General features: G+C 51.6%; 2 protein-coding genes across 2 annotated transcripts in view; one reads left to right on the forward strand and one right to left on the reverse strand.

The window, feature by feature from the left end:
* Positions 1-4,538, forward strand: part of PKD1 (polycystin 1, transient receptor potential channel interacting) — a 95,628-nt gene extending 91,090 nt beyond the window's left edge. The window contains 6 exon segments of the mRNA XM_050905724.1: positions 193-318; positions 486-660; positions 1,322-1,609; positions 2,105-2,239; positions 2,571-2,885; positions 3,309-4,538. Coding sequence (XP_050761681.1) covers positions 193-318; positions 486-660; positions 1,322-1,609; positions 2,105-2,239; positions 2,571-2,885; positions 3,309-3,935 — 1,666 coding nt within the window. The 3' untranslated portion in view covers positions 3,936-4,538.
* Positions 4,539-9,113: 4,575 nt separating this feature from the next.
* The window catches only part of TSC2 (TSC complex subunit 2), a 33,898-nt gene continuing 26,122 nt past the window's right edge, over positions 9,114-16,889 (reverse strand). The window contains 9 exon segments of the mRNA XM_050905725.1: positions 9,114-10,700; positions 11,075-11,173; positions 11,456-11,547; positions 12,263-12,341; positions 12,555-12,694; positions 13,813-13,999; positions 14,238-14,324; positions 15,242-15,317; positions 16,150-16,652. Coding sequence (XP_050761682.1) covers positions 10,533-10,700; positions 11,075-11,173; positions 11,456-11,547; positions 12,263-12,341; positions 12,555-12,694; positions 13,813-13,999; positions 14,238-14,324; positions 15,242-15,317; positions 16,150-16,652 — 1,431 coding nt within the window. The 3' untranslated portion in view covers positions 9,114-10,532.

The raw sequence follows: 16,889 nt of genomic DNA on the forward strand, positions 1-16,889 counted from the left end.
ACTGCGATGGATCAAGGCACTTCTGTAATTTGTCTTGTGAAATAAATAATGAGGCAGCTGTCACCCTTGGATGTGCAACATAGGGGTCAGGGTCTGCATCTGCACGCTTGATCCTGGCCTGCGACATAGGAGAGCATACCAGTGGCTGCTCTGTCCTTCAGCTCTCACCCCATGGCTCCTCTTCCTCTGCAGGGTCTGGTACTGGGGTTACATCTCTTTCTACGATAGCAGCGGTTACGTCCAGGAGCTGGGGGCTTCGCTAGAGGAAAGCAGGGCTCAGCTGAATTTCCTTCAGCAGCACACTTGGATCGACAACATGTAAGTGTGGCAGGGGCGAAGGAAATGTTCTGCTGTCACCCAAGTTTTTAAGGGGTGCTGCTGGGCTGTCACGGGGGAAGGGGATCTATGATCCTACAAAACAGCGGCACCAAAGCCCAGAGCTGGTGTTGCCCCAGTGCCCTGAGCTGCTCTTCTCCCCTCCACAGGAGCCGGGCTGTCTTTGTGGAGCTGATGCAGTATAACCCCAGCGTGGACCTGCACGCTGCCATCACCCTCCAGCTGGAGTTCCTGGGGGCCGGCCAGGCCATCGCCGCCGTCACCATCAGCCCCTTCCCGCTGCTGCGGCTCAGCGGGGGTGTCACGCTGCAGCTTCTCATGATGGTCAGTGTGTTACTTCCCCTCTGCGCTCCTCTTCCCTGTCAGTCACTGCACAGAGGGCCCTGGGGACCCATTGCCTGAGCTCCTGGAAGGGCAGCGTTGGTCACTGTGGACTAAAGCTCCCCTGCCTGAGGCCACTTGTCCCCATGCCTGTCACCACTCCGCTTCCAGGCCTGGATAGCACACAGAAAACATCCCTGGCACCACTGAGGGGAAGGCGCTTCCTCCTGTCTGGCAGCATTTGTTGGTCTTGTCTCAGCCTTTTTACTTCCTTGAACTCATGCCTGTCGCTGTGGAAACTTCAGGCTTTTGTTCTTCTGTCCTCAGCGGGGACATCAGCCGGCTGAGCCGTGTCCCTGGAAGACCCTGCCTGGGCCAGGGTTCAGTGCAAGCGGAGCCCTCTTCCCCTGGGCACTGCCACCCTGCCACAAGTGCATTGGACGTGGTTTGGGGAGCTTCACTGCTAGGGCAGGAGGGAGCCGGGCGCTGAGGGAGCGAGGAAGGCATGGAAGGACTCGGGGTGTGCTCCAGCTGGAGGCTGGCAGGACTCAGCCTAGTACGTGGGGCTTTTGCTGTCCTGGGGTGCTGCAGGGTCCCTCGGTGCAGCACAGCAGTCAGGCTTTGCCCTCTCCTTTCCCTGGCGACCTCTCCCTTCCTCCCCCAGGTCTTCCTCATGATGTTTGTGGTCTACTTTGTGGTGTCTGAGTCACTGTCCATCAAGAAGGAAGGCAGAGCCTACTTCACCCTGTGGGGCAACTACGGCCAGTGGGTCTTCATCCTCCTCACCACTTGCACCGTGGTGGTGCACCTCAGCCAAGCCACCCTTGCCGACCAGCAGTGGCTCAAGTACCTCAACAACCGCAAGGGTTTCACCAACTTCTACCAGGTGGCCTTTCTCAACACCGTCTTCAGCACCTTGGCTGCGTCCCTCCTCTTCCTCCTGACTGTGCAGGTATAGAGAGGGCTGGGTGGGAGCAGCACGTGGGCAGGGATGTGTGCTTTGGTCCTCCTGTGCCAGCTTGTCATCCGTGCACAGTCCTGTGGCAGGGGCAGCAAAGGGCCCTGAAGTAAAACCAACTGCAAGACTGTGGTCCTGCTGTGCCAGGCACTCATCAAATGCAACGGGGCTGCTGCCACATCCAGACTCTACTACAGAGTAGTAGGACAGAGGTGGTGGGTAGTGATGCCACGTGCATCTCTGCTGTAGCACTTTGGGTCTCTAAAGCCTCTGCGCCCTCAATTCCCTTGGGGAATTCAGCCTAGTGTGGCTGATGGGATGATTTTGTCTGCAAGGAGCCCGTTGACTAGGATGCCCTCTGCTCTGCCGGAGTTTGCATTTCTCAGACTTGTAGAGATGTTTGAAAGACCATTCCCTGGGCTGGAAGGATCTCGCAGCAGCCTCTGTGGTGGGCCCGTGTTGTAACGCCATCCTCTCTCTTGGTCCTAGGCTGCCCAGCAGCTGCGTTTTGTCAGGCAGTGGTCCGTGTTTGGGAAGACCTTTCAGAAGTCTGCGAAGGAGCTGACTGCTGCAGGGCTGGCGTTCGCCGTCCTCATCCTGGCCTACGCTCAGCTCGGCTTCCTGGTAACTGCCTGCTGTCCCCGCCTCGCCTTGCAGAGCGGCTGGCTGTCGGCAAGGGCTGCCCAGGGTCGTGTTGCCCCACGTCCCTCACCATGCCACGACTGTGAGCAAAGCCCAGAGTGGGTCCTCTGGGTGCTGCACAGGGTGCTCTTGTCCGCCACAGGCCAGGCGGCTTTGGCCAGGGGCTGTGTCTGTGGCCTGTCCCTGTCACAGCCCATTTGTGGGCCGCTCCTCGGGGCTCATGCTTTGTAAGATGGGGTAGTGAGTATCGGGGGTCGGGGGAACATTTTGCCACTGATCCCTTCTCATGACATCTCCAATGTCCCCTTTGCAGCTCTTCTCCTCCTCCTCAGAGTCCTTCCGCAGTGTCGGCAGCAGCCTCCTGCTGCTGTTTGCCATGCTGCGGGGCAGCGTGAACCTCCGCCCCTGCCTGCCCGAGTCCTCAGGCCTCTACTACCTGTTCTGCACCAGCTACATCATCCTGGAGGTGTGGATCGTGCTGAGGCTGTTCACCGTGGTGCTTATCTACAGCTACCGGGAAATGCACTTCGAGCTGTACCGCCCTGCGTTCGAGCCCCAGGACTACGAGATGGTGGAGCTCTTTGTGCGCAGGCTGAAAATGTGGATGGGCTTCAGCAAAGCCAAGGAGGTGAGTGCAGCCTGGGAGACTCCGTGGAGAAGGGGCCTGGTAGCAGGCAGTAGGCTGCAGACATTTGCAGAGAATCATAGTCCACCGTCCTTAGCCTTCCTTTGCCTCTGGCTACTTCCCGCTGCTCTTCACAGTCAGGTTCCTCTGGCAGGTGAGGGCTGGAGCAGCGGCCATTCCTGGAGGCCCCAGAGCTGGGTCAGTGATGGGGCGTTGTAGGGGCATCTGCTGCCAGTTCTCAGTCCCACAGTTCCACGTGTTTTTTATCTGGGATCTCTCCCCAGGTCCGTGCCGTGGCCTGGCCCACCAGGAACGGCTGGGAGCAGCCCTGGGGCTGTTTGGAGCAGGACATATTGCCACAGCACAGCGTTCCCGCTTACCAGCTCCTGAAATAACTCTGCCCCCTGCTCCCCTGTTCTCTTCCAGTTCCGGCACAAGGTGAGATTCGAAGGGATGGAGCCGCTGCCGTCCCGAGACTCCAGTGACTCCAAGTCCTTTCGGGGCCCCACTCCCAGCGCTGCCTCTGACAGCTCCAGGGCCTCCACCTCCTCCAGCCAGCTGGACGGGCTGAGCCTCGTGCTGAGCACCCGGGACAGCCTGGAAGTGGACGCTGACATCCAGCGCCTCCTTTCCCTCTTCGAGATGCTGCTCGCCCAATTTGACCGCGTCAACCAGGTGACGGAGGACGTGTACCGCATCGAGCACCAGCTGGAGGGCTCTCGGAGCCGCCGCTCCCGGAGGAGGTACGCCCAGATGTCGGAGGATGTCCTGAGCAGGTACTGTGCAGGCAGCACAGAGCAGGGGCCCTCACCCGAGATCTCCTCCGACACGGACCCGCAGCCCCCGCGGGACGCCCCACTGTCCCCCCACTCTCCTGCCGCCCCGCCAGGCAGCAGGGGCTCCGTGCCCAGCCGGCTCCTTCGAGCTAGCAGAGGCATCAACGTGGCGGCTTCTGTGCTGCCCCCACACAAACCCTACGCCGCTGTAGCTCCGGCGGTGAAGAAGAAACGGCCCCTCCGGGCCAAGAACAGGGTGCACCCCACTGTCAAATAACAGGCGGCGTGCTGGGCATCGCGGGGAGCAATGCCCTCAGAGGGCAGAGAGCGCCTGGGAAGGGGTTTGCGAAGGGTGGGCTGCGCCTGCCGTGCAGACCTGGAGCCTCAGGAGCTGCCGCTTCTGAAAGCTCTCGCCGCGGCGGCCGTGCCTGCCGGGGCACGCGGGGCTGCTGCCGGCACCGTGGCTGGCACAGCCGCCATCCTCCACGGACCTGACCGTCCGCCTCAGATGTGGTTTCCAGCATTAAGGGTTGGTTGGAGAAGGCCGAGCCTTTCCCTTGGGGACAGCTGGGGAAGGCTGCGTGGGGTACGGTCAGCGTGCGGAAAAATCCCTGTTTGTTAGGGTAGGGCAGTATTAAAAAGTTGACTCTTTTGTTAAATGGCCCCATCTGCAAACAGCCTGCCTATGGCGACTGTCACAAGGACACTTTACTGGGGACTGGCACAGGGTGACCGGTACAAAGCTGACCTCCCTTCCCCGCTGGCTGTGCCGGATGGAAAGGGGGAGAGCAGAGCCCCAGGCCTTGAAGGTTTGAACTGAGTCTTGGATTTTTGTCGACCAGACACACTGTGGAGGAAAGCTACAGGTTTCAAGAAGATATTTAACCCATCTTTTTTTTTTTTTTTTTAAGCATAAATATATATAGATATAGATAAATAATATCTACACCCAGATCAGTTAATTTCCAGTATTGGCTACTTTTATCGTCCCGAAATTGGTACTATTATTTGTATTTAAAGAAATCCAATATTTAAAACAAATGACATTGCAAGCTGCAGCGAGCTGCCAGCCCTGCTACCCGGCCAGGCTCGGAGGGGATAATGAGCAGCAGCTCAGCCCGAGGGCTGTGGAGACCTCGGGCTGCTTTCAGCCGTCTCTGAGCGTGGGGTTGCCAAGGTGCTGGCTTCGCTGCGGTCCCCCACCCACCCCCTGCCCACCAGCGCTCGCCCCCCGCGCGGTGGCCCACGGGCTGCGGGCGCTGCTGGCTGCTTGGCTTTTCTAATCCAAGGAATGTATTGACGTAAGTATATGTATTTTTTTGGTTTACTTGTTCGTATGTACTGCCCAGCACTTTAAACAATGCTTTCCTCGGCTAACAATGACACATGCGATCTAACAAGAACGGGATAATATATCACAAAAGCAGTATTTGGGTTTTTTGTTTGTTTAAATCATAAACTGAAATGAGCAAGCGCTGATGAAGTGAACGCAGCCCCCCGCACGCCCCAGCCTGAGGCAGCCGGGCCAGTACCTCCTGGCATCTTCCCTACGAGAAGCACAAAGGCGTTGGGGGAGGCAGGTGAAGCCCTAACGGAGCTTTTGTCAGGGTCCCTCCAGCCCTGCCACCCCGCAGCTCCCCGGGACTCACCGTGCGCTGGGCTACAGCTGGCCTGTGCTCGCCGTGCCCGGCCGAAGAGGGGCTGCGCTGCAGGGCACCCCCTGCTCGCAGCTCAGGGGGGTGCTGAGCAGCGGCTGAAGCCTCCCCGGGGCCTGCGTTCACTTCGTCATCACCATTTCACGTTATGTATATTGTAAGTAATTTATATGTTGGTGTTTTGGTTTTTTTTTAAATGTATATATTTTTGTATGTTTGCTATATTTTCATAGCATCGGTAACGTGTTTGAAACATGTAGATAGGAGACAGAATACTATTGTCAGAGTTATTTAAAGGATGTATTAAGTGCTTCTTCCTGGGAATGTCCCGTGTATATAAAGTATTAGGTGTCTGTGTGCATGTGGTGCGTGTGCTCTCCTCCCAGCTGAGGTTCGGCCGGGCTGGCTCTGGGCCAGTCGCTGCAGGTGGAGCGGAGCGTGGCAGGGTATGGGAAGCCCCGCAGTGTGTTCCCAGAGCCTGCTCCATGCTTTGGGAATGCGAGACAGTTGAAGGGAAGCCTTAGGCAGCGAGATCAGGCAGGCAGCGCTGCAGGGGAGGGTACCTTGGGTTAAGACTGCGTCTTGCCTGTGATGCTGGTGGTCCTGGAAGCATCCTTCCCCTGCCCCTGGCAGGGGAGACCTTTCCAGGCAGAGAGAGGGGTCTTCTCAGACACTTCCATTGCTAATCACATCACCTCCTGAGCCTCCCCATCCAGCTCCCAGCACTTCTTCCATGCTGTGGTAGATACTTCTAAAGAAGATTTCATTCCAGCTGTCCACGTGCTTCCTTGGCTCCAGGTGCCTGCCCAGGTCCCTTGTGGGTGACTGAAGGAGGACGCAGGAGGACACAGGGGTGCTCTTTGTGATGGCTTTGGGACTGGTGTAAGTTACCTTTGAAAGACTCAGTTGATATGAAGGACAGACGCTGTGGAAAGGTTGCAGAAGGATGGGGGCAGGAGATAACTACAGGGCTGTAGCTTGAAGATCACTTCAAGTGTGATGGTGGTTGGTCACCATAGAGGTTGTTGAAAGAGCAGATTGCACAGAGGGAAGTAGAGTGCAGAGGGGAGAAAACTAATACTAGTAACCACGAAGCTTTCGTAATGCGAAGGAAAGGCAGGTAGAAGAGGAGATGACCGAGAAGTGCCTAGCGCTCAGCAGCAGTAGCTGGAGACGGAGGACTCCAGCTCGGTGGCAGCAGGCGCCTGGAGCCGGTAGAACCAGCAGTGAGGTCCACAGAGCCCAGGTGAGCCCAGGGACGGGGCCCAGTGCTGGCTCAGGCGCTGATGTTGGTGAGCTTTGTGTACTGGATAGAAGCGACGTGTTGCTCCTTTTACAAACAGCTCCATCTTCCCCAGAACTCTTCTGGTATCTAAAACTGGTTTTCAAGCCAGAGATTTAAAACTATTGGCCTTGTATTTTTTGGTTCTTTTTACTTATCCAAGCAGCACAGCCGCCAGGCTCAACTCCAACAGATGCCCATCACTCTTTTTCAGCGACAGGTACAGTGCTGATGCAAGTGCCTGCAAGCCCTGTCCAAAAACCCCTAAGGCAGTAAAACGAGCACCTGGGAGCTGGACCAGGATACCTGGGAGCTGGACCAGGATACCTGGGATGTGGCACTGCAGCTCTGATAATGGCACTGGGCACACATCTGCAGTCACATCCAGCTGCTGAGCTCGTTGCCCCTCTGGTGCGTCCTCCCCGGGGCTAGGAAGGACATAGCTATAAAGCAAAATCCCGTTCGGTGAGATAAGCACAGGCCCTGGGTGAAACTCGGGAACTCTGTTCTGCTTCTGTCCTTCAAGCCAAAGTTTCTGACTCTTTGGCTGCGCCTCAAAAGGAGAGGCACTGGAGAAGTATTTAATCGCATAAACAGCAACTACCCGCAAAGACAAGAGCACGTTGCTCATCTTCTAACGCTGCTGCGTAAGCATGGGGGAATTTTTTTGGCCAGCAGAGAGATGGAAAAAGGAGGGTTACTACAGGAAAGCACTTGCTGGCATGTGCTGCTGGATGGGCCACCAGCTCTCACGCTCTTTTGGGTTCTTACGTGGGAGATCTCCTAAGCACGACTGCACCAGAACAGCCACTTTTAACCTCCAGCTCCGCACCTGGCTGCACCCGTGCATCCCTTTCCCGCTGCAGTGGAGCAACGTGCGTAGATCCAGCCGCCCCGAGGGCCACGCGGGAACGTTCAGTGAGTAAAATGAACCAAGCAGGTCTTGGAAATCTCTTGCATCTTCAAGAGCCGACAGGTTCAGTTCAAAATCCACAGTTCAGTTCTCAGCCCAGCCCCACAGCTTGAGTGTGCTCATTTAAAAGAAGTTGTTAATAGGAGTTGAGTGCAGGAAGGAGAGACGGAGGCAGTGGCGAGCAGGGACCCGACTGCTCGGAACAGCCTTTAATAAGCTAACGGGAGGTGAGCGGGCGGGTGGAACAAGGATGCTCCCCAAGCGAAGCGTCAGGATGTTTGTTCCCAAGTGCCCTGTTTCTCACCAAGCTTGCTCTGCGTGCGTGTGAGTGTGACTTGATGCGTGTGACTTACCAAGTGCTTCTTCTAATCAAAGAGGAGCAGAAACAGGATAAGACAACTGCCCTACTTCTTTCCTTCACTTGAAGTACGGAGAGCAGCTCTGGAACCCACAAGTTGTTTCTTGAAAAGCCAAACACCTCCGCGAGGGCCCATGTGCGTGGTGGGCACCCCTGACAGCTTTCAAGCAATCGTAGTTCTCATCGCAGCATGTATTTGTACAAACTATAGCAACACTCACAGGGTTCCTTCACTGTCCCAGCTAAGGTACTGCGTATACATGCACTTAGCTGCAGCCAGAGTTACTAGTCATGGAGTTATACCCTCGACAGCAATAAACTTGACTTGCAGCCCTAGCCAATAAATACTCCTGAATGTATATTTCTGTGTTTGTAGTCACCAAGAGATGGTTTCTTATTTATTGTCTTAAGTCTCACAAAGATGCAACACTATCAAGCTGCTTAAATAAAAAACCCTATCCATTAGTTTAAAAGGGAGAGGGAGGGACTTTTATATAAGTGCTTTTTTTTAAAAAAAGAACAGACGATTGTGACCAATATGCCAACTGTTACTGTCTGGTCAGCATTTCACTGCAAACAAAAATATTGTATTTTGTAACTGTGGGGATGTTTCTTAAAAAATGACAAGGTCAAATAAAAGATGACTGCTACGAGCTGGCTCCGGTGCTTTTGTTGTGCTCACTCCAGCCCACTCCCTGCTACCAGCGAGAGCTCAGCAAAGGCACAGGGGCAAAGCAGCGCCAGCCCAGAGCCATTCCTCCCCACCCCGCTTCCATTCTCATTGTCTGTGACCGGAATTTTAATTAAGGGCTCCTGCACAATACAAAACACTTTCTTAAATCACTTTCTTAAATTACAGCTCCGGGCTGTAATTAATGACATCAGTTTGTCAGTGAAGGGTCTGCGGTCAACGTAAAGGAGACTGAAGGAAGGCAGAGTATGGCACAAGGGCTCGCTCGGCCCCAGGCTGGCACTGCACAAACACCCGCCGGGGCGAGCGAGCTGCTCTGGCTTGCCTGCGGTGGGAAATGCCGACAGAAGAACCCCCCCTGGCTGCAGAGGTTACCTGAAGCCGAACCGGAGGGAACGTCCCCAGTACAGGGAGTGGAACACAGCCAGGTATCTGTCGCACCGTGTCCAGCACGTGGAGGCGTGGCTGGTGGTTACTGAAATACGAGCGATACGGATCGGAAAACTGAAAGGGGAAAGGAGGAAGGAATTTACATTATTACGAAACACGGTTTGAATCTTCCCAGGCCAGCAAGAACCCACTGACCATACGAATATTTTATTTCCTTTACGACTTATAAACACTCAAAACACAACATACACTTAGAGTTCCCAAACAGCCCTGCACAAGCTAGTAGCGTCACTTTCGTCCCCTCGCCTGTCACTTCACAGTTCGGTGTGCAGATTGCACTGGTCTTCATCTCCATTGCAAGGGCGTCGCTGTTATCCGTTACCAAAAAGCCACGCTTCCCATGTATTGACAAAGCAGGAGATAAAGTACTCACAGTATAGTCCAGCTTACATGGTTTCTCCCAGTTTGGTAGTGTAGTGTCTGATGACCATCTTACCACAAGATGGGCTACGTAATCCCATTCCACCTGTACAGGCGTGCACTGAAAGGACCGCTTGTTAACCGCTTCAACAGCCGAGGTCCCAGGAGGAGAGACTGTCACGATGCCTTAGTGCAACAGGCAAAACTCATTCAGAGATGATGCCCCACGACATGTCAACAGTCTTTCAAAACGAGATTCGCCGGGTGCACAGAGAAGGACAAGAGTTACCCCCAGCATCGCTGCAACCAGTGGAAATCCTGCAGCTGAACCTAGAAGCCAGGGCTGGCCGCTGGCGAAATCCTTGCAGTCGGTCCGGCGGGTCAGAGTGTTCATCACAAGTAATTCGTGGGCCAGCTCTCTGCCATTCTGCTGCTCTGGCGAGTGGCACCTGCCTCCCTGTTTTGTGTTACTTCTGGTAGCAAAATCATTTCTGCTGAATGAGGGAGGGTTTGCTGTGAATCTCTCAAAATGGAGACAAATCCTTGGGAATTTAAGCAGCATGTTTGGCAGGTCACTTGAGAACCCAAATTAACTCTTACCAGGGCTGGCAGCAGAACAAGTCTGAGAGGCTGAAGAGTTCAAGTGCTGAGAGGCACCAGGGCCTGGAGAGGAGCTTGGATTCCAGGGTGCTTAGAAATAGTGACTGGATTTTCAGTACTTCATATCAAAGTCATCAAAATTCCCACAATTCCTACACCTTCCAACTACGTGATGAACTGCAGAATATCACACTTTGTCTGCTTCCACCAGACGCGGGTGTGGAAGGAGTCCAAAGAAAGGTTCTGCAAGAAAGTTCCCATCAGAGATGGAAGCCTTGAAAATAGCTCAAACCAAACAAAAACCAAACACGCAGAGTTGGTCCTCTCTTGGAGCATCTGCTGGGGGTACAGTGTCCTCATCAAGACAACAGTGGCAGGCCGAGACAGTGAACGTTCAAGCCTCCCGGTACAGTTCAATGTCGAGTCCACATGCAAGCAGCGCAGCCACACTGCGCCTGCCAAACCCTACTCCTCGATGTCCACGCAGCCGCACGGAGCCAGCACGCAGGTAAAACACTTTCGCTGCCTCGTCTGTCCCAGAACAGACACACCGACCCGCTGGGATCTACACGAACTCTGTGAAGTCATCCACTGAGGAGATGAGCCGCTTCCTCTGTCCAGTCTCGTAGGTGGGTGGAGGGTCCTGAGGGATCTGGGGAGGGGGCTTTGTCGGAGCAGATGGATGCATCTGCAGGGGAAGGCCAGGAGTCTGGTACTGGGTTTCTTCACGTAGCTGAAAGTCAAACGAGAAGAGATGAGCTCCATTCTCTCTGAAACTCTTTTCACTCTCCATTTGGGCAGGGCAGGACAGGTTACTCCGGACAGCTTGTCCTACCATCCCTAGCACGGTGCCGAGTGGGTGCAGCTCTGTGTCCAGATACCAGGGTTCCCAAAAACCCCTTCCCGCCAGGGAAGCTGTTTGGAAGCTCGCAAGTCCAGACCTACATCGCTACACTTGTCATTCCCACAAGAGCTGGATTCTAACCTTCATACACATATTCCTCCTTATTCAGCAAGTTTTGATGGCTGATTTTATGTGCCTTATTTGTAATAAGACTCTAAGGTAGAGCCCAGTTCTAAACACTTAGAACAGACAGCTTTACTTACCCGGTGCCTTAGCCTCTTGATATGACGTAGCCTTGCAATCCATTTGGATGGGTAGGTGTCAGTAGGGTTTGATCGACTGTGATGAACCTGGGAAGCCATCTAATTTGGGAAGAGTGGGGAGAAGCAGGGAAAGAGAGGAGGCACATTAACAGAACCATGACAATAAATTAATAGAACGTTTCAGTACAGTTTGACAGCAACTGAAATACAGCTCTAAGTTATAATTGTTCACGTGCTAACTCTGACTTAAAGGTTGACAGCAATAACTGAAGAAGAAAACTTAGCTGCTTTAGCAAGCCCTACTCATTTCCTTGGAAGCTGGTGATGGACCAAGACACCAGCTGAAAGACAGAAGGTCTCAGGGAGCTCAGGGGTACTCACGTTAGCATGCAAGGCCATCTGACGGGCTACAAATGGCAGGTTCTTATCGGAGATGATCTTAGCGACACTCGTGTCTACGAGACCCTCCATGTCTTCATTTTAAAGGAGAAGAAAAAAATTCTTGTAAGACAGTTAAGAACAAGCCAAAGGTTGTCAGTAACGAAATAGGTAAGTAATATAAACCTGAGGAATTGCATCACAGAATCTCAGAAGTTCCCATTGAGCTCTACAGCTCCAACTGTAACAGGACTTGCACTGCAACTTAACACAACTGACTCTCAAATTCTGGCTGCTCCGTAAGGGTTTGAGGAGAGCCTGCTGGGCTCTTTATCACACGAACCAAAGTGTGAGTGAAAAACACCCCAGAAGTGCCCCTTTGGTGAAAGGAAAGCAAACGCCCCTGCAGATCACTGCACCAGCGCTGCTGAACTCGCATGGAGCCACGATCAGCTTCCAAGTATCAGGTCCTGCAGTGCTGGGAAGCACAGCAGAGCCCAAAGCCACAGGGACCTCCACCTCATATCTCCTCCAGTATTCCCAGGCAATTGTTGGAGGGACCGGCTCTACTCTGCTGGTACTTTGTCTTAAGCCTGAAGACGGTATGAGCGGTACAATAGGAAGATACCTCATATCTTGGGGAAGATATGTGAACAGGACATATCCAGACATAACTGGGCAGCAAATTGGTTTCAGAGAGTTTCTCCTGGAAGTTTTTACTTTTGAAACACAAAACCACTGCAAAGTGAAGGCAGTTATTGCGCTGCCAATACAGGAAAGACTGAGAACAAAGGCTGGAGGGATTCCTACCTTTCCGACACTGCAGTGTCACCAGGTTACAGTCATAGTCAAGTGGTGTGATGATAACGTGCACAAAATTGAACTGACCCTAATGAGAAAATAATAAAAGAGTCATATACATTGTACTGGCAGCCATCGTCATTCTTGTGAATGCCATAAACTAACACATGTGAACCCACCAAGGCAAATAACCTCCATTCATGATCTCAACACTATTTGCTAAGATAACACACATCAGATTAAGGTTTTACAAACAGCCACATGCCTGTTTTATAACACACCTGCAAGTAAAATCTTGTACCTTTATTGTTCCCAGTTTAAAGTCTTCTCCAGAATCATTGTAAACGATAGAAACAAAATCATTCCCAAGGTGCCTTTTCTTGTCACAGCGATATTTATCCAAATCCTTTGTGGGCATCAGAGTAGCAATGTGGAAAATGGCTGAAGAGGAAACAGAAAAATCCTTAGGCTGGCCTGGGAAAGCAGTGCTGCAAGCAGCAATGGTCAACACACAGCACTCGTCTGGAAGACAAAGTAGCACCAGCACCACAAGAACAAAAAAATGTAAGTTGTGCTCCCTCGATAGGTTTGTCCCCATTTCCAACAGCTGAATCCAGTCCCACTGGATTGCTCCAATGGTACCTGGAGCACGGGGCGCAGCGGCCAGCAAAAAGGCAGCCTCTGAAAGCTCTGCTCTGGCTAGTTTTTAGGTACTGCCCTGCACAGTCTTCTCTAGCACCAGGCTCAGCAACGTGAATTAAGGGCCTGGCCTTCAGCATATGCCTGATGTATGCTGGAAGAAGCGCTCTCATCAAGCTGAGGCAGCTATCCATTCATAGGAAATGAACAGGGGACTGCAGAAGTGCTTCTGGGTATTTCTTCCATGACCACAGCAGCATGGTGAGTAGAATCTGGTTTGAGGAGGAAGAGTTAAATAGCTTAAACCAGGACTTCTCCTAATTGAGCTCTGCAGAGCACCAGGGCCACAGCGAGCAACCTGCAGCTGCTCCACTGAACCCAAGTAAGACTGGGATGCACAGAGCTGTACAAAAAAACCTGGGAAGTTCATCATAGCTTGTTGGATCCTGGATGATATCTGCACTGCTTGATGCTGCAGGAGCTGGGTAACGCTACAGTTTGATTAGCAATGACCACAGTAATGACAACCCTCCTGCTTTCAATACTGTTCTTCAGAGAAACGATTAGCAGAGTTTTGACATGTACACACTACCCTCAATTAACAGCCTTCATAGTAGCTCAAGAACAAACAGCTTGTTCTGCAAACCTCTACACCAAACCATGTCAACCTTTAATAGAGCAGACTATTTTAAAAGTAAGTGGTGTGATTTTTTTTTTTTTTTTCTTAAATAAGGCAGGTATGCACCTCTCCCAAACTTTCACACATGGCTTGCATAGATACCAGAGAGAGAATGGGAGGAGAAGAGAGCCCCAGGTGATCTTTACTACATCCCTGAAAAGGAAACAGTTTGTAGAAGGCAGGTCAGTCTTAAGATGAGAAGAGACCATCCTTCCACTTCCAACTTCTGGAGCCACCTTACCTTGCATAATGTCATCGTGCCAACAGTAGGTAAACTGTCCATCCTCCCCACACACGTCCAGGCCACCAAGGTAAATTTTATCTGGCTGACAGTCTTTGAGCTCAATGAGCTTCCCTAACCCAGTCAGGAACTCTGTATAGCGATAGGATCCGTGTTCATTTGACAGAATTGCGATTTCGTTGTTGCTCTAGGAAATAAGAACATGGGAGTCCCACACTGAATGCTAAGAGCACTCAATCAGCATGAGTGATTAGGTTATTACCTTCCTAGAAGGGCTTCACACAGGCACTGATTTTTAGTGCAAGAAACTAAGGAAAAGCAAGGCTACTGCAGGAGCAGGACAAATCTCACAGCTGGAGTAGTAGTGCCTGGCCTTCTGTTGAGATGTAACCATTAAAGGATTAATGTATCTGCACACAACTCACCTGGCCTTCTCCAACGTAGAGCACTGCAATCTTGTGTGTGTCGTAAGAAGGAATTTGATCCAGGAGCTGCACCGATCTTTCAAACGTCTACAATCAAAACAGGGTCACAACTTTAAAAACTTACCTCCACACACCCACTGCCCTCCCTAAAACCCCTTCAGCACAATGCCAGCACAAAGCAAGCACAGATTCCTGACCTTCACTACTGTCTTCCACGATGAATGCTGCCCTACTCTGTTCTGCAAGGGCACAGTGCATCATCAGTCCAAGGTACAGAGCAGTGCTATATGGCATCTGTCACCACACTTTCTTGGTTTCATACTTCCGATGAGATTAATCTGGCGAACTGCATGAGTTACATGCACTTGCCATGACAAATTACATCGTATCTTCATTTAAGCTCCAGGCATGAAAAATTATCATGTCTCTTGCCCTGAAGAACATTTTTAGCACAAGGCATCACCTCATCTCACCTCGGCTCCCTACTGCCTGACCACCCGAACCTAAAGTGAGGGGAAACAAACTATCAGCAGGAGGTCTGTGGTGCTCAGTTCACAAGAACCCCATTCCAGCACTGCTTCTCCAGGAAGCTTATGACTAATTTCTCGTATGACCACAGAAAGCTTCTTGGCCACTCCCAATTATACAGAGGGCTGACAGGTTTGTCTGGTATCACCTAATGCTAGTATCACCTAATGCTCAGTTTTCATCCTGCACTCCTCCTACCAGCAAAAAACCAAAACTCCACAAATCATCCTGCCTTCTGGCTGGGATTCTGAAACAGCACCAGCAAAACCTCCCAATATCTCAAATTCAATCCAGAGCCATAGAGCGGGAGCCACCAGGACTGGGGTACAGAAAATCTGCCATCTGTAGCACTGTTGGTAGGAAACACCTTTAAATCGCACCATCTGAGCTGGACATTCATTACTATCATTTATGTTCAAAAAAAGTAATGAGGTTAGAAAAATTAACTACAAGAATTTTAAAAAATCCTTGCCTACCTCATTTGGCAACAAAAGGGGCTTGTTGTTTTCATCGCCAAAGAATGGGGAGTGGTACAACTGTAAAAACACAAAGCTAAGGGAGAGAGGGGGAAAAAAGTCCTGTTACCATTAAAGCTAAGTAAATTTTGATCTGTTGTATGTAAGAACGTTATGTACAGAAGAAAAAAGAGGAGCAATTAAAATGCTAACAGAGTATTACTCATCTTCTAGAGACACTTCACGTGCCTGGACTACCTGCAGTTTGTAATAGACCCCTGTCATAAAAACCAGTGGTTATGTCAAACAGCGCAGCTGCACAAATTCCCCGTTCAAAAGGCAATCTTTACACAGAACGGAGGAGCAGGAATGCACTCCTGCCTCACAGCTATGGGGGGTATTTCTAGGCTAGCAGATAAATGATTTTACAGACACTTGCATTTCACCTGCCCTCAATAAGATGAAGATTGTCTCATAATGCAATTTTGGGCAACTACCAATATCTAAAGTCCAAAAAGCAACTATTATAACCCCTTTTTTCCTTCTTCTTAGTATTTTGCACATTATATTTCTTGAACAGGGAGACTAATTCATCCTGTTCACAGCCAAATTAACTCTAGGTGACTGCACTCAAGCCCCATGTGCATTTGGACCCTAAACTGGGATACATTAAGAACATGAGGAAACTATTTATCTATTTCTTTCACCATTTAAGAGACCTGTTTCCTAAATTACAAAGTTAATTTGGTGGTCGTGGGTTCAACATGTCTGTATTAGCTCCTGAAAAAACAGGTAATTAATCTTTCTTTTTAATCAGGTACTGTTTTGTCGATCCCACAAAACCAGCAGACCACTTCAAACAAATCCAGCCATGGCCGCAGCCATTCTGAGCTCACCATTTCTAGCTTCAGATAAGCCCCTCCACCCACCTGGGGTTTATGCCGGGTACTTTCTCAGCATTGGAGGCTGCTGTTCTGCTCTTGAAGGCATCTCTCTCGATCCTTTTCCCCCTCCTTGATGGGGCTGAGTCAGAGATGGTGTATCCTCGGGGCCGGTGCCCAGAGGGGGAGCGAGGCGAGGTGACAGGACCGGTGCCATCCAACCCGCCTGACCCAGTCACTCTGGCATCCTCCCCCTTGCCAGGCCAACTGCCCAGCCCTTCCCCTTCCAGGTTCCCAGACTGGGATTTTGATTTCACTTCTGTGCTCAGCCTCCTTGTTACTTCTCTGCCATTTGCATCTTTGAGGACTTCCTGCAGTGTCTGTAGCTCGGGGGAAGAACTCGACTTGCTGAGCGGCTGGGATGGCTGGAAGGAAAGCTCCTCCAGTGTTCGGCCGTCCTCTGACGGCAGGACTCTCCCGATGGGAATTCCACCCTCCACCAGGTCTTCCGACTTCAGAGATTTTTCTTCTTGGCTGGAGGTTGAGGAGGACTTAAAGTGGGAGAAACAAAGATGAACAGTTTTCCTGATACGCAAAATAAAAGCTGACAACAGTAACGCTCCAGGCACCCCGACACTTCCAGTGAGAGATGAGCAGAAAGGTGCCAAATACAAAGCAATGCAGATCAAGGACCCTGCATAAAACAGGCATGTAACTGCTGCTGCTCTGCATGCAGTCCCTCACAAGCCATCCAAACTCTCAATCACGACTGCATGTGCATTTTGGTA

The sequence above is a fragment of the Gymnogyps californianus genome, chromosome 15 (genome assembly GCF_018139145.2).
Source record: "Gymnogyps californianus isolate 813 chromosome 15, ASM1813914v2, whole genome shotgun sequence".
Classification (NCBI taxonomy): domain Eukaryota; kingdom Metazoa; phylum Chordata; class Aves; order Accipitriformes; family Cathartidae; genus Gymnogyps; species Gymnogyps californianus.